The 22,497-nt window shown below is 32.5% G+C and overlaps 1 protein-coding gene across 1 annotated transcript; it reads left to right on the top strand.

Moving 5' to 3' along the window:
- The first annotated feature begins 1,194 nt into the window (after positions 1-1,194).
- On the top strand, positions 1,195-20,756 carry LOC139500908 (alkaline phosphatase-like). The gene is made up of 10 exons (XM_071289810.1): positions 1,195-1,366; positions 6,542-6,762; positions 8,761-8,938; positions 11,462-11,640; positions 12,744-12,851; positions 13,874-13,976; positions 15,928-16,074; positions 16,467-16,658; positions 18,080-18,208; positions 19,971-20,756. The coding sequence occupies exons 1-10, from the start codon at positions 1,234-1,236 to the stop codon at positions 20,291-20,293; spliced, it is 1,713 nt and encodes a 570-aa protein (XP_071145911.1). The 5' UTR covers positions 1,195-1,233; the 3' UTR covers positions 20,294-20,756.
- The last annotated feature ends 1,741 nt before the right edge of the window (positions 20,757-22,497 follow it).

Here is a 22,497-nt window from a genome sequence, read left to right as displayed (position 1 = left end):
ATTAAAAAAGATACTCCTTGTTAAAATAATTCTAGCTTTCTACACGATAAAGTTAATTTAAAAAACTTTAATTGACTTCTTTCCACTAATCCTTATTTGTCAGTGTCAGTAAAAATCTCTTATTGAACCTACTTTATTTGAGGTATTGGATTATTTGTTCTTGTCCTGAATTTGCATGAAATATTCGCTTCGCGACGCTAAACACACAATAAATAGAAAATGTGATGCAAGATTTTTTTTTAAACGAGGAAGCGACACAACAACATTTTTAGAATGGTGCAGTTTATCATTAAGTATAATAAAGACCCTTTTAGAATCATGAATTCGAATATAATGTAAATAATGTTGTTGATTTTATGAAAGATTGTAATATCCTATTCTAGGGACCAAAGATTAAGCCTAAATAGATATTCTTTTCATTAATTTTCCAACGCTTGCGTTTAACCAGAAAAGTGCTTCTGACGAACGAAATAATAAGTGTTATTTTTGTGAGCATACATTTTACTAGGGGAGCATTTCTTTCTAACTAAAATTTTGTTAACGTTGTGTCGCGTTTGTTGTTGTTTTCTAAACGCTACAAAGGTAGAAACAAATACATCGTTTAATAAGCCTTTACTGACCCTGCTTGAACCTTCAATAATGCATGCACATGTTGTTGGTAAACAGAATTTTTACAAACGTAGAAACAAATACTTCGTTTAATCAGGTTGAATTTAGAAACAAATGTAGCATTTGTACTAACAAACAACAAACGACAAACTGCAGACGCATTTTTAGCGTGTGCATAGTTTGTCAATGTTTATGTAAACTTTGCAAACGTAAGTTTGAAAGAAATGATCAAAACATCTGCGCGCTTAGCCGTTTGCATCGTTTGTGTTAGAAAGAAATGCACTCCTACTAGGTTATCTTATTCGGTTACATAAAATATATGTAACAGTCTTATTTGACAACCGAAAGAGATTATTTAACAATTGTAAACTTGATTTAAGAGTTGAAATTTCTTAAATGTTCAATTATTTTGTTTGAATTTACATTACACACATACGATAAGTCGTAAAAAAGACGCAATATTTTGATTGCGCACGGTATAAGCAGTATGTGAATTTCTCTGTTTCTAACCATATTATTTATATAGATATATATAGACATGATAGATAATATTTATTTACAAAGCTGTGAAATACCTCTTACGCTAGATAATTATTTGTTATTTGATCTTAGACATTCGGAAAGATGACCATGTTAAACCCGGTTAAAATTGTTGGACTTTTTTTCTTTTTTGTAACTTTAATGCATTCTGGATTAGGTTTTCCATCAAAGGAAACTGGTCCGATTACGGATTCCAAATTTTCAGGAAACGGGGAAAGTGAGTTACAGTTTTCTTTACTCAATATGTTTTTTTTAAATTTTATTGCAATTTTTTTTTATCTTACGTTTTTCAAACAGTGGTTAACTGCATGATTTATAGACTAATCCAAATGTTTATTTGTGAAATGTTTGCCACTGGATGTAAAATGAAATTGATAAATCTGTGGATTTCTTACGCATAAAAGTTAACGTTTTTTTTCTTTTAAAAATCATTCTTCACTTGCACTCCATGTGCATTTGATGACATTCCTTGACAGAAATACACATTGGATGTAATTGCACTGTAAAAACAGTGTTTAGATCCTAAACACTTATCTAAACACTTTTTCTGTGTACGTTTTGAAACGCGTTTAGCATCTAAACATGTTTAGATTTTAACAAGTGTTTAGATTTCAACAAGTGTTTAGATGTTATGTGTTTAGAAATATATGGTGTTTAGATGTTATGTGTTTAGAAATATATGGTGTTTAGACCTTCCGACGGTAAGCCTACTAGTACTTCGATTTCACAGGAACTGCTTGTGTGGTACAGCACTACAGGTTGAATAGTCCAATCTGTATTGTAGAATATACAATACACGTGTACATGTCTGCTTTCATGTTCTTGCAATGATTTTTACCATAATAAAATTATTTGACCTGTCTATATAGTTTATTAAAGATGGAAAACTTCAGTAATGATAATAATAATATTAACAATAATAGGTTTACACATTTTATTCTTCCTGGAGACCAAAGAAAAGTTTGTAAACAATACGACCAATTTAAGAAAAGTCTGTACACAATAAGACAAAGTTTTCAAAAGTCTGTAAACAATAAGACCAAGTTTTGAAAAGTCTGTAAACAATTAAACAAAGGTTAACTCTCCATTTTTTTTTTAAAGGAAAAGCCTGTACCAAGTCAGGAATATGACTTTTTTGTTCGTTCCTTTGATTGTTTATGTAGTCAAGTGGTTGATTTATTTTTACGTTTTATGGACCTTCCACCTTTTATACAACTTAGAATTAAATTCAAAACAGTGTGGCTGTGGCCATTGATTGACACATTAAATTCATCCATTGACTGGGACAATTTAGGTGAACGTTTGTATGTAACGACCACTGCTCACTATGTACTTTTTAAAGACACTTAAACTATTGGGTCACCAAACGTTCTCAACACCTTGATAAAGTAATTCGAAAAATTAATCAGAAATAACACAATGTTTTGATTTATATTAATTATATAAATCAAAACATAAAGGTTATTCCTGATTAATTTTTCGAATTATTTTATAATTAAAGGCGGTAAGAAACCTTTGGCGACCCCACAGTTTAAATGTCTATCGTAGGTACGTCGTGAACAGTGGTCGTTACAGACAAACGTTCACGTAAATTGTCCCAGTCAATGGATGAATTTAATGTGTCAATCAATGGCCACAGCCACACTGTTTTGAATTTCATTCTAAGAGTCTGGTTCTTTTGTTTTTGTTTTTTTCTGATATAGTCTTAAACATAATATACAATCTATTCAATTTGGTTCAATAATTTATTTTCAAGTCTCACTAAATGCAAACAAAAAATACAATTATAAAATTTGATGATTTTTATCCTCAACAAATAGAAATTTTTAGTCCATCTCCTATCATGCAGGATTTTTTCATTGCGGAACAATCTTCTTTTGAATGATAAAGGCTCTTTGTGTGCAGTTCCTTTTTGGTGGTCAGGTGAACTTTTGTATCCTGAAATAAAAAAAATGAAACATTCATGTACATTTGTATGCAACAGTCACTTATTCTGAGATCATGTTTATTAAAATACATTAAACAAGCTTCTTGAGAAAGATTCTAAAAGAAAAATACAAATTGTAGTTAAAAAGACAATAGTATGAAATTCAAAACAGTGTAGCTGTGGCCATTGATTGACCCATCAAAATCATCCATTGACTGGGACAATTTACGTGAACGTTTGTCTGTAACAACCACTGTTCATGACGTACCTACGATAGACATTTAAACTGTGGGGTCAACAAAGGTTTCTTAACGCCTTTAATTATAAAATAATTCGAAAAATTAATCAGGAATAACCTTTGTGTTTTGATTTATGTAATTGATATAAATCAAAATATCGTGTTATTTCTGATTAATTTTTCGAATTACTTTATTTAGGTGTTGAGAACCTTTGGTGACCCCATAGTTTAAGTGTCTTTAAAAAGTACATAGTGAGCATTGGTCGTTACATACAAACGTTCACCTAAATTGTCCCAGTCAATGAATGATTTTAATGTGTCAATCAATGGCCACAGCTACACTGTTTTGAATTTCATACTACTTTACACTTTGAACAAATGTATACATCAAACGACAAATAAATCAAAGGAAACAATAAAAAGAGCATAAAGCATGCAAGTTTTTTTTTATATTATAAAACAAAATCCTTGATTTCTGAAAACTACAGCCTGTTTTTCTTATTTTATCCTAATATTATGAATATACTTTTTTAAAATTGCCCTTTCTTTATCTATTCAACAGGATAAATACTAGAGAATGATTTAACCTCCATTTTTCAATCATATTATAGTTCTATTGGCAACTTAATAATATACGTTCGTTCTTATGTTGTACTGTAATTCCACTGTCCCAGGTTAGGGAGAGGGTTGGGATCCCGCTTACATGTTTAACCCCGCCACATTATTTATGTATGTGCCTGTCCCAAGTCAGGAGCCTGTAATTCAGTGGTTGTCGTTTGTTTATGTGTTACATATTTGTTTTTCGTTCATTTTTGTTACATAAATAAGGCCGTTAGTTTTCTCTCTTGAATTGTTTTACATTGTCTTATCGGGGCCTTTTAAAGCTGACTATTTGCGGTATGGGCTTTGCTCATTTTTGAAGGCTGTACGGGGACCTATAGTTGTTAATGTTTGTGTCATTTTGGTCTTTTGTGGATAGTTGTCTCATTGGCAATCATACCATATCTTCTTTTTATATTATATATTTTTACTTACATCTGGTCTTGAAATTATATCATCCTTTTCGCTCTTCCTGATCTGTTCTTCAATTTGATCTATGGTATGTAGCTCTTAAAATTTCATTCCCACTTCAGTGTCACAATCCTATAAATGCACACATACAAATAATTATAATAGGTTTAAATAAAAAAGAACAACTTGACAGTTTATTTTTGACATTGGAGTTTGAATTTCAGTTTATTTTTAACTTTTTAGCCATGGCGTGGCCAGTTTATTTTCAACTTTTTGGCCATGATGTGGTCAGTTTATTTTCAACTAATGAATGTTCTTTTGGTATTTTTTGACAAATGAACAGATGAAGACTTCAAGTGAAACTATAATTTCAGTGTTTGTGTAAAGGATGTTGCAGTATGGGCCATTGGGATCTTATTCCTTGCAAAGATAGAATACTTGAACATTTGATTTTATGACATTATGTACAGTAGGGAACAGTATATCTAACCTATATGTTAGTGTGTACAGTAACAGTTGAGATCTCACAAACATGTTTAACCCCGCCGCATTTTTGCGCCTGTCCCAAGTCAGGAGCCTCTGGCCTTTGTTAGTCTTGTATTATTTTAATTTTAGTTTCTTGTGTACAATTTGGAAATTAGTATGGCGTTCATTATCACTGAACTAGTATATATTTGTTTAGGGGCTAGCTGAAGGACGCCTCCGGGTGCGGGAATTTCTCGCTACATTGAAGACCTGTTGGTGACCTTCTGCTGTTGTTTTTTATTTGGTCGGGTTGTTGTCTCTTTGACACATTCCCCATTTCCATTCTCAATTTTATAGACTATTCAATCTCATTTTAAATTTCCGATCTAGCTCATTCTTATTTTATGCTTGGTCCTTGCGACTGATTAAGTGTGTATATTATATGAGTCATACCACAAAAGTCAACTTGAAATAGCATAGGTTAACAGTTGAACGCATATATTATTCCTAATATTATAAACTGTTAAATTATGGTTTGTGCCCCTCCCCCTTTTTACAAAATATGGATCTGCTTACCTTCCGCTGCTGTAATAACTGTTAAGATGGCTTTTGATTCCGTCAATATTCTAATATGAAGTTCTGTATCTGTTGCATCGTCAATAGATAGATATGCTTGATAGATGGGATCCATTGTTTTAAATGTTGTTTATCTGGTCCGAACGCGTCCGTATCAAATTACCACGATAGATAACTCTGTTCGTTAATTAATATAAGATCATATTCGGACAACGACTCCGGAAATTAGAGAAATTCACTCACATCTTCCTTATAAAATACTATAATTTAAAAGATTATTTTATATAATACGTCTCTGGTATAAACAATTAATTGCTTAATTTAAAAAAAAATAGTTGAATGTAATTTTATAATCTTACAACACAAAAAGGGAAACTCAGTTGGGGAACTCTCATTAATCAGTTAATAAAGAAGCTCCGCATACGTGGGACTGAAGTTTGAAAATTATGATAATTTCAAGACAGCTAAGAGATCATAGTTTCACAGAATATGTTTGAATATGTAGGAACATCGAATACAAAGGTGAAACCAGTACTGAAATATTATAAAGTGTTTAGGTGTTTAGGAAAGTGTTTCAGAAGTGTTTAGATGCCATTTAATGTTTAGCTTAATGATAACATTCACTGATAATAACCCTGAAACACGTTTAAATTCTAAACACGTTTAGGTTTTTATGTGTTTAGATAAATGTCCGTTTAGATCCTAAACGCTTTCCTAAACACGTTTAGACCTAAACATGTTGTAGATCCGTTTCAAATCTAAACGCTGTTTTTACAGTGTGACTTTACTTTCATTAACTGCATGGGATGGAGCATGTAATAATTAGCATTTATAATCAGACGAACTACAATGCAATTTGCAGTACATAAAGAGCTAAATTTCGGAGAGGAAATTCAATTGAGAATTCTCAAAACGGCTTACATTGATTTTATTCAATATTGTTGTCGCGTTTATTTTATGTGTTCTTTTTATATGCAGCACAAGTATATTGGCGGAATCAAGCAAACGATGAGTTTCACAAACATTTGAAATCACTAAAAATTGAGGAAGACGAACTATAATGCAATTTTCAGTATACATATAGCTAAATTTCGGAGAGGAAATCCAATTGAAAATAATTCAATATATTTTTTTCTCGTTTATTTCATGTTTTTTTTTTATATACATGTATGCAGCCCAGGTATATTGGCGAAATCAAGCAAAAGATGAACTTCAAAAATATTTGAAATCGCAGAAAATTGAGAAAGTCGCAAGAAATGTTATTTTCTTTCTGGGAGATGGAATGAGTATACCCACTATAACAGCAGCTAGAATAAGACAAGGCCAACTTAACAACAAAACAGGAGAAGAAAATGTACTCAGCTGGGAGAAATTTCCACACGTTGCATTATCTAAGGTCAGCATGATAATGGTATATTTCTACATTTTGGGACGCTCTGAAAGCACATAAGATTATCCCCGTTTTTTGTGGGATTCGTGTTTCCCAGTATTTAGTTTTCATATGTTTTGTTTTAATTCAGTTATTTCTATTTTATTCGTTTTTCGTTTTTTTTACATGGTGTTGTCTGTTGTGTCAAGGCAACACTTGCACCCACAAAGTGGAATGGGATTGATACCAGTTGCAAAACTTGTTTCCCAATCCACTATAGATAAATATGTTTAAACTTAATGTTCTTTTGTCTGGTTGCTCTATCGTACAATCAGTCAAGTTAAGCGTTTGGTAAAAGTGGGAACAGCCTGACGTAATGTCTATCAGAACGAAAATGTGCTGGGAATAAGATAACCACAAAGTTATATAGAACAAGATCGGTAGGTTGTATTGTTCATTTCCTATTCTATACATTCGAATATATCTTATTTCGAACGGTTATTATATTTTTACCAGAAAAATCTACATGTTGTGGACTTTAAGCAAGGTTAATGAGCTATCTGCAACTGTAACCCTTATCTTATCTTATTTGAACGAAAAAACGTTCCTCTTTATAACCCCAACAAAACCTGTAAAACAGTTATGTAAATAAGAAGAAAAAGAAAAATTACTAGATTGTTTAGTTTAACCAGTAGAAACTTGTTAACCCGAGGTACCACGGACTAAATATATACATAGGTCAAGAGTGATATGACCATACTAATCAGCATGATTTTAATGTTTATCTTTGTTATTTGCTTTATATTATCTGATTTCAATTGAATTTTAAGATTTGCCTAGCTGGTTATTAACGGATCGAAGACAAAATAAATATGCCATAAACACGAAAAGGGACTGCAACAATGTCAAATATATGTCTGTAACTGAATACACACGCCATCCTTTCAGCTTATAGTAATGTACATGGGCTTTGTTCATTGTTGAAGGTCGTACGGTGACTTATAATTCTTAATGTGTGTGTCACTTTGGTCTCTTGTTGAGAGTTGTCTCATTTACAATCATACCACATCTTCTTTTTTTAAATATGAACATCGAAACGATTGAATGAGTCGTCATTCACATTCGTGTTTTCGATCGATTGTCCAGTTTTTTCTGTGTGTGGAAAACCCATTGTTGGCCTTTGGCTGTTTTCTGCTTTTTGGTTGGGTTGTTGTATTTTTGAAACTTTCCCCATTTCCATTCTCCATTTTTTTGTATACGCAACTCCTCAATATACTCCTGCAAAGCCATAATGGAAACGTTCTGAGAATCTCAGGTAGTCAATTGGGCCACCCGTAAGCAATTCATTCCTTGTTTGATTTTGCCTACCCATGCTTTGTACTTAGGGTTGGGTAGGTAGGATTTATTTTAAACGACATTAGAGTAGGAAACATCAATAAAACAAAATTAAACGATTTGAGTAATACACTGTTCGTGTAGGTTACTTCTTAGGTTGGTAGGAAGGCAACATCAAACAATGTAAATTGTATTCGAAGCGAATGGTGGCAATTGTATTTTTCTTCATTAATTTTCTCATACAACTGGTCATTCGGTCATATAACGCATAACGTGTCTGCGTATCTGTACATCCCAGCTGGTATTCAAATGTTATGACTTTAGCGTTCCTGGTGAAGGGGCACTCGATTTTTATTAATGTCACTCTTTATATGTAATTTGCAAGACGATTTTCTGCTAATATAAAATAGAAGTGTCCACAAATCCACTATATTCAAATCATTTAATCAATATCTTATAAGTAATGGTATCCTTAATATTGCTGTTGTAGTCATAGTTGAGAGTGTCTTATATTATGAATACAAGCATCAAATGTTACGGACTGTGACATTATACTGCAATGCTGTAGCCGAGTTTTGAGCTAAAGTTTAAGGAAGTGATCAGATATTTGTACTTGAATCTATGGTCCATTTGGGAAAGAACAATATAAATTGTAATTTTATTGTATTAATCTGTAGAACTTTTTTGCAGACATATAACCAGGACCATCAAACACCAGATTCGGCTGGAACAGCAACACAATTTCTTTGTGGTATTAAGACAAACTCTGGGGTTTTAGGAGTAGACGGGAGTGTTAAGCCAAAAGATTGTTCTTCAATGACCGATAAGTCAAAGGTCACATCGATTGCCGACTGGTCAATACAGAAAGGTAAAACATTTTACTGTTACTATGTTTAAAGATAATAAAAAGTTTTATTGACGCGTCGATGATGAGTCTGTCATGTGTAAAAGATACGCATGTCTGACGTACAAAACATATAGCCTGGTGTATATTTGAGGAATGACTGTCTATGAACAAATAACATCACTGAAAATGTGGTGCACACTGAATAACCCGCATTTGTTATTTCTAATAGACGGATAAAATATTACAGTTATTTCTTAGGGAGCTACCATTTGATTTTTATGGGGAGGGCTAGGATGAAAAATTTTGTCCGCCCCCCCCCCCCCATAAAAATTAAATGGTAGCTCCCTTATTTTTAATTATAAATTCCATTATAAACCGAAGTAAATCATGAAAAAACGTTGATGACGTCAGGGTCACATGAATAAATTATGTCTATGAGCTAAAAAACAAAAAGTCAGCTAATCAGAAGATGCGTTACATCCAAAATGAAATTTAAATGAGTTAAAGGGGCATTAACTACGAGATATATAAAAAAAGTTATTCGACCTCATTGAATCCGTATTCATGAGAAATCAATTTAACCCCCTAGCGAGAGATGGATAAGTGAATTGTATGTGTAAAGGTATTGAAAGGCAAAGAATGTCAGCATTGAAAGTGAAATAAAGTTTATGATAAATCATTTGATTGACTGATTCGATCCACAAAAAAAATATTCTTATATAGGTAAAAACGATGATTAACCTACTTTTTTAACCTATAATATGAATTTAAACAAAACCTAGAAAAATCGCTTACTGTATTAACATTTATCATGCCAAGAAATTGCCTCCGTTGAAATTCTGCAAACACCCCATAGAGAAAATTACATGGATGATTAATATTGACCATTTGGTATATAATGGCTGTGTTCTAAGCGAAACGTACATGAAGGTCATAAATTAATTTGTTGAATGAAATCAAATATTTAACTTCTAATGGGTGCCGAATAACGTAGGAGGTCGACCGGAATTTTTAGAGAGGATTTCTTGGCATGTAACATAAAGAAACGCAGGGTTATAATCCATAGAACAAACAATCTACAGGGAATACTTTTATCTTATGAACTCTACATTTGAAAGGTTTATTATTATTTCTATTTAATTAAAAGAGAAAAACAAATGTAAAACAAATTGTGAATGGTCTTTCTACCTTTCTCCCGTAACAGAAAGAAAACGCAGGGTTATAATCCATAGAACAAAAAATGGGCAGTGGGAAATATTTCATGTATATTTTGAACACAGACGGAATTAACCCACCACCCTTTGCCATAAAAACCCTTATTTTTCTTATTTGTGCCTTCGGACTTTATGTTTTGAATTGTAGTTTCACTTTCCATATTCGGTATTTATTCTAATGTAAGCTCCACGTGGTAAAAATCATGTGATGCAGGAATATAGTATCTTGGAGTTATCTTGGCTATTTTTTCCTTTTTTGGGGCGCATACTCCAAGCAAACAACATGCATGTGTATAACGGCACTGTAGATTTTCGTATTAAATAAAGAAAGTTGCCGGTCCGGTACATAAACAGATGGGTTATAAAGCAAAGTTTTAATTTTAATCAGATAGGAAAGCTTAATTCGAGTGTTGAAAATAGAGAGCACAAAAAAGGGGGGAGGAGGTGTTCCACAGGGAATATTTTTATCTTATGAACTCTACATTTGAAAGGTTTATTATTATATCTATTTAATTAAAAGAGAAAAACAAATGTAAAACAAATTGTGAATGGTCTTTCTAACTTTCTCCCATGCCAAGAAATTGCCTCCGTTGAAATTCCCATAGAGCAAATAACATGGATGATTAATATTGACCATTTGGTATATGGCTGTGTTCTAAGCGACACGTACATGAAGTTCATAAATTAATTTGTTGAATGAAATCAGATATTTAACTACTAATGGGTGCCGTAGGAGGTCGACCGGAATTCTAAGCGAGGATTTCTTGGCATACTTTATGTTTACATCGCTTATATGGTCATCGGATGATTTTTAAATGGCGTCTAGACTAAAATACACACGAAACGAAGCTACGTATAATCATGCCCATGCCCTGTTAATTGTTTATTTTAGACTTTTGATAGTTTGGATAAATGTTTCACATTGTAATAAATCAATTCTGGGAATTTGAATCAAATCGGAGAACATGACAGCTAGTGCCCCTTTAACCACACACTTATATAAAAACCGAAAAAAGCCTGAAAAACAAACTAAACTAACTGACGTACAAAGAAAACATACCAAACAAGCACACAGCTTAGAAAGAACTGAATATGCATATGTCAGCAAAAATTCAGAGAAGTGGCACATGAATACAAAAAAGAAAATAATGTCTCTCGCATATGATTTAATTTAAACTCAATGATCCTTCGTCATACATGTACCAGACATGAACCATTGACAGTTTGACATAAACGAATTTGAAGAGTGCACTTAGAATTTCATCTTTTACAAAAAAAAAAAAAATATTTTAAATGTTGCTTTAGTTCAATTTTGTCTGTCTTTTATTAGAAAAATCGGTTGGTATTGTTACAACTACAAGAATTACTCATGCAACACCAGGGGGCGCCTATGCCAACACACCGTATCGGAATTGGGAGGTTGACTGGCAGTTAGAAAATGTAACAAACAAAGAAAATTGTCCTGATATTGCAAAACAGTTAATCAATGATTACAAATCTAGCATTAAGGTAAGTGAAATTTACCAAGAAAATAGAAAGATATGAAACGAACGTATGGAACATATCAAATGTTTATTGAAAGAGTGTATTGCACACACGAAACTTCAGAGATGAAGGCTATAATCATTACAGATGGAACGATGAGACTACTCGATCATCGAGATCCTGCACCGAAGTATGTAAAACACTTATATTTTAGTTATAAAATCAAGGACGTATAACTTACAAATTCTAAGAAATTTCGAAGCGGCGGTTCCCGCTGAAGCTTTCTGCAGATCTCGTGTTTTCTCGCGATTCGCGGCACTTCTCGGATTTTATCAAGACGGTATCGGGAGTTTCCTTCTAATATACGTCCTTGATAAAATTGATACAGTATCAATCAATACGTCGCTGGGCTTCTAAAATGCCGTACATGACTTTTTTGGCTAAAAATAAATACTTTTTGACACCAATGGTCTGGGCGGAGGATTTCTTTGGTATTACAAAATAGCATACAGTTAGACCAATCAAAATGTGTGAAATAAGACATTTAACAAAATTGCCAATGTCAGTTGTTTGTAAAGTTTGCTTCCAAAATGTTGTATGAAAACTTGAAAATAGTTGTAGAATGGCTTTGGGAAAAAAATAATTGTACATTTCTTTATTTCTGTGAAAATAATTTAAGGTCTTGGATAATCCAGAAATGTTTTTATTTCACTGCTATTTACAAAATTGTTCAAGTTCACATACGACATTTTGGAAGCATGGATTTTACCAAAATTTTCAAAGCCTATTAGTGAGATATTTTTTTCTTGAAATTTACAACATTTTAGAAGCCCAGCGACGAATACTCGGATCAGAGATAGTTGTATATTCTCTAATTTAAATGTCTTTGAAATTGTGTTAAATTTCCAAGAAGCCTTTGTCTGAAATAACACCATAATAACCATATAAAGTAACAATAACCACATTAAAAATTTCATCAAAATCGGAACTCAAATAAGTTTATGACAATAATTGAAAACAATGTTTTATGTGAAATGATATGGAATTAAGGATAGGTGATACACAATTGACGTAAGACTAGTAGATGATTACAATGCATGTTGAAATCATCTTTTGCTTCTGTATAGGTATTGATGGGTGGAGGACGTCGATACTTTCTACCAAACAACGAAACTGATCCTGTTATTGGTCTAAACGACAAAAATGGAAGACGAGACAATAGAAATCTGATTGAAGTTAGTATGTGTAATAGAACAACAAAGACTATGGGTATCTTTTCATGACAAAACATCAGTACATGAACAACAAAACATTGTTAAAATTTTAGTACAAAATCTGGTCTAAAAATTAGAGAATGCCTTTGCACACATAACAGTATCTATATCTTCTTAAAAGGATAACCATAACTTAAAAAAAAATATGTTATATATATCTCAAGATCGTGGATTTTTATACGGCTTCCACACAGCACAAGAGTTAGTGTATTTTATAGAAAAAGTATGTTGTATAACATATAACTGTGAGACAAGATTGTACATCAATTAACTTTAAATGAATTTCTTTAAATATTATACATATTAAGTAAACAAACAAACTGTTGACTTTAACGTATAAATATAAGGTTATCAACACAAATATACACCAACAAAGATATATGAAGACTTCAGACTTTGTCCTCCGTCAATAAACACTATTTCTGTTATCATGTTATAATCGTTAAAGTCGTGTAACTGTTTTGTGTAAATACTGTTTGCTGTAATGACATATTGATCTAGAAAAAGAGGAAAACTATTATTTGTGAGATATCTGATTTGTTGAAGACATTTTCTTAAAAAAAAAAAAAAAAAAAAAAAAAACCATAGCTCTACAGTTACAGAGGTATATCGTCTCAAACTATAAAAAAAATCTTAAAAGTAAAATGGAATCTCTGTAAAACCACCTTTTTTAAAGATACCAGTTTATTATGTAGTTCATCAGACGCGCAAATTTTCTTCAAAAGAGAGGCCAAACATACCCTACAGACGTTCAAATTTATAAGTCGAAAATAAACTGTCAATGTTATCATTTTCGTTTTGGCAATGGTTTTGTGTTTTCCTTTCTCGTGTTTTTTTTTTTGTTATTTGGCAAAAGCCCATTTCTATTTTTTTCCATGTGATTGTAATCTTATGCTTAAAATACCAACTATAATGTTCCATCCTATTGTTGTTTTGCTTAAAGCTTAAAACGTTTGTGATAGTATACAATATTTACATTTTAGGAATGGATTAACGATAAACAACAAAGACATGTTAATTATGACTATGTATGGAATGCTACAGAATTCAATAAAATTGATCCTCGATCTACTGAATATATTCTAGGTAAGTACATTTTCGAGCCTAAGTGATAGTCTTTTTAAGAATCAGACAATTTAGAAACCTTTCAAAACATGGCCAAAAGAAACTGACGGACCTAACAAGGATACATCATCGTTTGAAGTTATTCTCATCCTGATTAAATAATAGGTCTTTGCGTGTCTGGTGATTCGAAAAATGTAAAATCACAAAAATGCTGAACTCTGAGGAAAATTCAAAAGGGAAAGTCCCTAATCAAATAGCAAAATCAAACGATAAAACACATCAAACGAATGTCAAATTCCTGACTTGGTACAGGCATTTTCAAATGTAGAAAATGGTGGATTGAACCTGGTTTAATAGCACTAAACCTCTCTCTTGTATGACAGTCGCATCGAATTCCATTATGTTTACAACGATGCGTGATCTTTTTCCACATGTGGCACCCGTCGTGTTTCTTAATTTTTATGCAGATTGGCACTTAGTATCGCATATATACCAAATTTATACGAAATGGATTCGTCAGATAAGTTCAACAAATAAAATCCACCTTTCTACAAGAACAAATACAGTAATTGTCAATAATTATACGCAAGAACCATCAAGGGTCGGAACCAACTTCTATTAACAGTAACATCGACCAACAAACACAGTAAAGGGTTTTATACCTTCTTGAAACTTGCCCTTAAATCAAATTGGAAACACTATCATGTCCATGATGGTTATAATAGATTGAGTTCATTTCTAATATTTGATATTACGTAGCCTTGAAAGATCTTGCTGATTTGTTCGACACTTAATCTTATTAAATTAGATATCCACTGCTCTCACAAAACTAAAGAGCATTAAGAGGAATATTATTTATTTAAGTATAGACACTTTCCGATACTGCACACATGAATTTTACATTCAATTTGACATCGATTCCATAAAACAAAATGCAAAGGCATGTCAGCTAACTGCTAGTAGTCTGTTGTTATTTATGTATTATTGTCATTTTGTTTATTTTCTTTGGTTACATCTTCTGAAATCAGACTCGGACTTCTCTTGAACTGAATTTTAATGTGCGTATTGTTATGCGTTTACTTTTCTACATTGGCTAGATGTATAGGGGGAGGGTTGAGATCTCACAAACATGTTTAACCCCGCCGCATTTTTGCGCCTGTCCCAAGTCAGGAGCCTCTGGCCTTTGTTAGTCTTGTATTATTTTAATTTTAGTTTCTTGTGTACAATTTGGAAATTATTATGGCGTTCATTATCGCTGAACTAGTATATATTTGTTTAGGGGACAGTTGAAGGACGGCTCCGGGTGCGGGAATTTCTCGCTACATTGAAGACCTGTTGGTGACCTTCTGCTGTTGTTTTTTTCTATGGTCGGGTTGTTGTCTCTTAGGCACATTCCCCTTTTCCATTCTCATTTTTTTTTTATTTTTATAAAAGAACAAATACATGCATCTACTTCAATATCACAGAAATACAACATCATTCCGTCACCACAGGGCAAGCTTGCATGAGAGGAATCAACTGTTGAACTCTCAACGTGCAATATACAATATTTTTAAGAGAAAACGATAGGACATTCCGTGAAATTCACTGAGAAATAATCATATATTATAGAAAAGTTGCTTTCTTGGGAAATAATATCTTATTATAAAAAGTGCTTCAATACAGTTCCTGTGTACTTAACTGAACTGTAGGACATATTAAAGTAATGCCGGCTAAATTTCAATAGTGCTACAGGCACTTGGATTTAACATTTTCAAAAAGTTAATAACTTGCACCCAAAAGTAAGATAATAGACGTTTAATCAAGTTGACATCTCTATTATGTGAGGACAGCAGAAAACATTAATGAAAATATTTTTGAAAACCTGAAGGTTATTATCACATATACTTGTGTACAGTACTGTAGATACTGTGTGAAGAAAAACCTGTGTTTGCTTGAATGTTACTCTTTTTTTAATCACACTTGTTTGTAGGCCTATTTAACTCTGATCACATGTCGTATGAGTTGGAGAAAGCTAATCAGACTGTGCCGGAACCTACATTAGCAGAAATGACAGAAAAGGCTATCCAAACTTTACGTATGCATGACAATAACAAAGGCTACTTTCTCCTTGTAGAAGGTATGTCAAGTTCCATATATCAAGATACAAGCATATAGTAAAAAGTGATACATGTAATGTTTATGTTTAATATATTGAATATATAAGACCCAATATCCACAAGTTTTCCTGGTAGAAATATATAAATGAAAGACAAGCTTGATGTAAAAATACACAATGCAACGATTTCTTTATGAGTCTGTCCGCGCTAGAAGAAAAACATAAGCATGTTAAGAGATTAAGGAAAACAACCGAATACCGAGGAAAATTCAAAACGGACAATTCGTAATCAAATTGCAAAATCAAAAGCTCAAACACACCAATAAATGATTATAATTTTAATTTTATCATCAATTCCTGCCTTGTTAAAAGGTTAATATGACCTAAGCATAACATGTTATATAATTATTTAGGAGGTAAAATAGACTGGGCTCATCATTATGGAGAAGCGGATTTGGCTTTATCTGAAACTATTGCAATGGCTGATGCTGTTGCTGTAGCTGATAAACTCACAAGTGATCAGGATACTCTCATCATCGTCACAGCTGATCATGCACACACGATGAGTATTGTTGGATATCCTGACCGAGGCAATCCAATACTAGGTAACTATGAAATACGTTTTACTTTTATCAAATTGTATCCATCTTATGACTTATTGCAGTCCACTCGAAATATTTGTTCATCTTATGACTAATTGACTAATTGCTAGTCGTGTTTTTTATACAATTTTTTGCGTAGATATCTAACATGTATGTTGTTGTGCCCTGCAATTGTCAAATACATTTGTGTACTTATATTATCTGTATATAACAGTGACATTATCAGTATTGTTTTGGAAATCTTTTAAAATATGCCTTATAAAAAAGAGACACATTATTGTCAAGATGTATTGTGCCAAACGGACAATAACAAATCATTAATCGATGAAAAATAGAAAGATCAAGTTTCCTTTATCTAAAACAATACAGATACCTTGAAAGGGTAAGCGGATCTTACTTTATATTTGATACCATTCGTTTTACTTTTAAACAGGCATTTTTAAGTTAAGTCTGCACGATGCACAAACTGAAACTTGGATGGAGAGTTGTCTCATTGGAACTTATGCTACATCTTCTTATATCTTTATTATGACACAACTAGTTCTTAGGCTAGCACAACAACTCAGTTATATAAGCTGTAACCAATATTCTCCCTTACGTACTAAAGAAGAAAGGCTAAATATACCAAAATAATATTTACACTCGAAAACAAACTAACAATATCATGGCAAAACACTACCAAAATAAAAACAGCAGTACACAAGACACATCAAAGAAAATTTATGACTGAGCAACCCAACTCTGACTCCACCTATAACCGGGAGAGATTTCAGGTATTCCGGAAGTGTAAGCAGATTCTGATCCACGTGTGGCACCCGTCATGCTGCTCTTGTAATTACAAATCTGGTGATGACTGTATTAGGTCGATCATGTTTCTGGAAAAGAGGACGAGATTTTGGTTACAACAGGTGGAATATATCCATCGTACTTCTTGAAACAGATATTCTATAATGGTCAACAAACTCGTGATGGAGTCCGTAAAATGTTCAAAGTCTTATTTCAAATTCACCACTTTTAGAATTCTTTGTTGTTCAGTACCTTCCTTGTAAACAGCAACCCCTTTTCCAAGGAAGTCATAAAGGAAAGTACATGGTAGTCTTACGCGAATTTAAACTTATTCTAACTTCACGAAAGCTTTATAATCCCGTTCAGTATATCTAATAAACGATCAACACAATTGTTTTAATTTGATAATTGCAATTGCAAAACGAATTAACCTTGATTGCTTTTTTTATTGACGGAAATTCACGAGTCTTTTACTCTAAATCTTTCTCGGGATATAATTTAATCGTAATGATAAGAAATATAGACGTTTGGTCTCGGGAGAGTTGTCTCATTGGCAATCATACCACATCTTCTTATTTTTCTAAAATGTCATTTGAATAGGTAAATATTATAACTTATTCCAGTATGTTGATTCATAGGTTTAGTTAAAAATGACGGAAAAGTTTCTATGGCTAAAGACAATTTACCATACACAACAATTGCGTATGCAAATGGACCCGGTGCAATAGAACGACGTCCAAGGAAGAATTTAACTGGTGCACATACAGGTAATTTTATCTGTAAAATAAAGTTTACGATTTACCCCTTGATAGTAAAAAAATTTTGTATTTCTTAAAAGTAATTTTGTCTGTAGCAATCATATAATTGTTTTAGAAGTCACAGAATAAAACAACATACAAATAATCGAATATTAGCCATAATTTGTAAGCCTATGAAAGACAAACAATTCAACTACGTTGGACTCGTATGATGTTTGATGATTTGTTGTAATCGGAAATTCACCACACTGTACCTTCTTGAAACAAGATTAAATAAAAAACAAAGGGCAAAAAAAATTCAAACAACTTTGAAGAGCCATTGGTGGACTTCGGCTGTTGTCTGCTCTATGGTCGGATTGTTTTCTCTTTGACACATTACCCATTTGCATACTCAATTTTAACTATGCAAAAAGTAAAATAGCAAAATTCCAAAAATTCCTATATCAAATGGCAAAATCAAAAGCTCAAACACATTAAACGAATGGACAACAACTATCATATTGCTGATGTGGTATCAGCAGTTCCTACTCAGTTCCTTGAATAGAAAATGGTGGTTAGAACCAAGATTTATAGCTAGCTAAACCATTCACTTCTATGACAGTCGCACATATCCAGTATTTCGATAACAAAGTGTGAGCAACCCAAACAGACATAATAGGTCAAATTGTCATAATGTTGATACAGCTATTAACATAATGAACATTATTCAATACCTGTAAAACAGAGAACAGCAAAAATCCATATAGACACTCTATAGACAATGTACGTAAGCAATACTGAAAGCCAAGAAAATATCGAGCCCCGCCAAATGTATATTACAAAAAACGGACTAAACAGCAAACAAATACAAATAAAAAGAACACCATAACACTAAATAATGCTGATAAACAAGATCAGTACATAGAATCTATACTTCAAGACCATAAGACGATCATGTATTATTTATGTAGTTGATACAGATTTTTTATCAACAAGGGTTTGGTATCTTCCGGTGCTCTTAAATGAACCAGATTGGACTGAAAACCAAACAATAAACCACTACAATTGCATACTACAACGTAACAAAACGTGTGTCGTCTCTGTAACAAACAGAATCCAGTAATTGAGAAATTAAAAAAAAATTATTTTCAACCTATTTAAAGAGAGGCAAAAATACCAATGGGATATTCAAACTGATAAGCCGAAAATAAACTGACAATGCCGTGACAAAAAAGTAAAACAAATAGACGTTAAGAGAAACAACAAAACACAAAACAAGGATATTTTATTGTACCGTTATACCTCTATCCCAAGTGAGGGAGTGGTTGGGATCCCGCTAACATATTAAACTCCTCCACATTCTGTGTGTATGTGCCTGTCCCAAGTCAGGAGCCCCTAATTTAGTGGTTGTCGTTGGTTTATGTGTTACATATTTTTTTTCGTTAATTTTTATACATAAATTTGGCCGTTAGTTTTCTCGTTTGAATTGTTTAACATTGTCATTTCGGGTCCTTTTATAGCCGACTATGCTGTATGAGCTTTGTTCATAGTTGAAGGTCGTACGATGACTTATAGTTGTTATGTTAATCTCTTGTAGAGAGTTGTCTCATTGGCAATCATACCACATCCTATTTTTATATATTCTTTTATCATATATTATGTACGTTATTTGTTCACCATATCATTTTAACAAAAACTAATACACATGCCCGCAATTTTGCGATTGATTTTGAGTAAACATAACAATATGCATAATGCAAATTAAAACGTTTTGTGACTTTTCTGTTTATAGATGACAAACATTTTCATCAGCAATCCGGAATAAAAATGGGTTTCGAAACACACGGTGGAGATGACGTTGCTATCTTTGCACGTGGTCCAATGTCACATTTGTTTCAGGGTGTTCATGAGCAGCATTATATTGCGCATGTCATGGCATTTGCTTCCTGTGTTGGCGAATATGCTAATGAGAATGACTGTGCAGCAGCAATTGTTAATCAACCAAAACAGAATCCAGTTAACACAAATTCATCTAACAGTGGGGAGCAAAATTTTCAATATAGATTTTTGTTGTTGTTATTAGTTTTTATAACTGTTTTTCCAAAAGTATACTAGTATACAGTTATTTTTTGTTTTGTTATGTTTTCTCTTTGCTTTTGGTAGACGTATTAAATGTGTGGATGAATTTAAAATAAAAAGAAGTTAGCCTTTATTCTCCTCAACACCTGTTCATGTTCATATTTAACTCACCAAACATACATGATTTATAATGTTAGATACCAGACGTGTGTTTTGTCTAAACAAGATTCACCATTGGGCTCTGACTGAAACAATTGGATATCCAAATGAAATACGAAGTTGAATAACATTGAAACTTTCAAATATCATCCTCGATGTACGGTTCTATGTATTACTAAAGTTAACTCAAACATGCACACCAAATTTGAAAGGGATTTTGTAACTGGTATAAAATACTTTTTAAAAATAACAGTAATTCATTTAAAAATAAGAATGCAAGCTTACTAGTTTATATGTATCAAAGCTTTTTAATGTCATTTGATTAAGTGTTCAAAATAAAGATGATTTGATTTTTTAGTAAATACACGCTCTGATAAGATACCTGTGATATCAAAAAAATACCGAACTCTAAGAAAATTCAAAACGAAAAGTCCCTAACCAAATGACAAAAGCAAAAGCAAACACATCAATCTTATTTCTGACTTGGATAAGGCATTTTCTTATGTAGAAAATGGTTGATTAGACCTGGATTCATACAGAGCAAACATCTCACTTGTATGACAGTCACAAAAAGATCCTTATTTTGACAACGATGTATATTCAAAACAAAAACCATTCAATCGAACTAACCAACGTTTTAATCTATATAAAAACGATCAATAATTTCGTTTGAATGGTTTTACACTAATATGTTTGGGGACCCGCAAAGTTTGCTGTTCGACGTGAACCAAGACGTGTTGAAACCCGTACTTTGACTATAATGGTTTACTTTTACAAATTATGACATGGATGGAGAGTTGCCTCATTAGCACATCTTATTATACATAATATAACAGGTAAACATGTCAAAAATAGGGGTACAGCGGTCAGCATTCTGTTATAATCTTAATCAATATTTCACAAGTGTTGAAATATTACACCAAAAAAAAACCAACCAAATATGTCAACAAGAAACACCAAAAGGCATATAAACGATGCTCATTAATAAACACGAAAGATAAAAAGTACAAAATTTACTATCGCACAAATTGTATAAGTACATCAGATAGATAGTTCCAAAAACAAACTATAAACCGTAAAGTAATATAATTGACAAAGACAAACGAAAGAATGCAATTAAACGTTATGTAAATGATAAACAACTTCAGTGCCTAGAATCTGTACATCAAAATCGTAGTGTATTATTAGAGAACTTGATATGCAAACTTCATCTACAAGGTTTTGGTATTTTCCGTTGTATTTTTTTAAAAAAAAAGGACGAGACATTCTTTGACGTACCCTATTTCATTGACTTTTGGCTCAGACACTGGTGACGTAAAAGCAACTGCAAGCTCATGAATAACGGATTATTTGGTAAAAGTATATCCCAAATGCAGGTGAAGTTGGTATACTGCTATCTAATTGGGGGAAATTGATAATTTCAAAACTAAAATCATCTCGTGTGTCATAGCTTCTGGTACTGCGATGACCGTTTATGTAAAATTTGAGGTATAGTCTTAAAATGCGACAGATGAAGCTATGAAAATATAGCAATTCAGAGATTCGTCGGAGTCAATTATTCACGACAGTCAATATGGCTTGTTGAAGCTACATGACTTCCTTACATGTTTTGTTAGAATAGTTTGGGTGCATTACTGCCAGAAAAAAGTTAAAATGACAAAATCACTGACCTCTGAAGAAAATTTAGAACGGAAAATCCATAATCAAATGGCAAAATCAAATGCGCAAACAATCAAACGAATAGATAACTGTCATATTTCATGACTTGGTACAGACATTTTCATATATAGAAATGGTGGATTAAACAGTGGTTTTAAAGCTAGCTAATCCTCTCGTTTGTATGAGAATCGCGTACGATTTCATTATATTGACAACGATGTGTGTCCAAAACAAACAGACATTATAGGTAAATTGTAAAATTGAAGGTACAGCAGTCAACGTTGTGTTATAATCTTAATCACTATAAAACAAACAAATATATAACTTTAAGAATATTAATAAGGCATACTGTAAAAGCACATTCAGCAAAAAATATAAAAAATACAATAGCACAATAACGGTATATATAATTACAGCGCCAC

Source organism: Mytilus edulis, chromosome 13, assembly GCF_963676685.1.
Source record: "Mytilus edulis chromosome 13, xbMytEdul2.2, whole genome shotgun sequence".
NCBI lineage: Eukaryota > Metazoa > Mollusca > Bivalvia > Mytilida > Mytilidae > Mytilus > Mytilus edulis.
This window is presented reverse-complemented; position numbering and strand designations above follow the sequence as displayed.

Bases quoted from the DNA above. Each gene is read 5' to 3' on its own strand.
- LOC139500908 (XM_071289810.1), top strand. From the start codon at position 1,234: ATGACCATGTTAAACCCGGTTAAAATTGTTGGACTTTTTTTCTTTTTT. The intron at 11,641-12,743 runs GTAAGTGAAATT...GCTTCTGTATAG, and splicing joins ATTACAAATCTAGCATTAAG to GTATTGATGGGTGGAGGACG. The intron at 12,852-13,873 runs GTTAGTATGTGT...TTTACATTTTAG, and splicing joins ACAATAGAAATCTGATTGAA to GAATGGATTAACGATAAACA.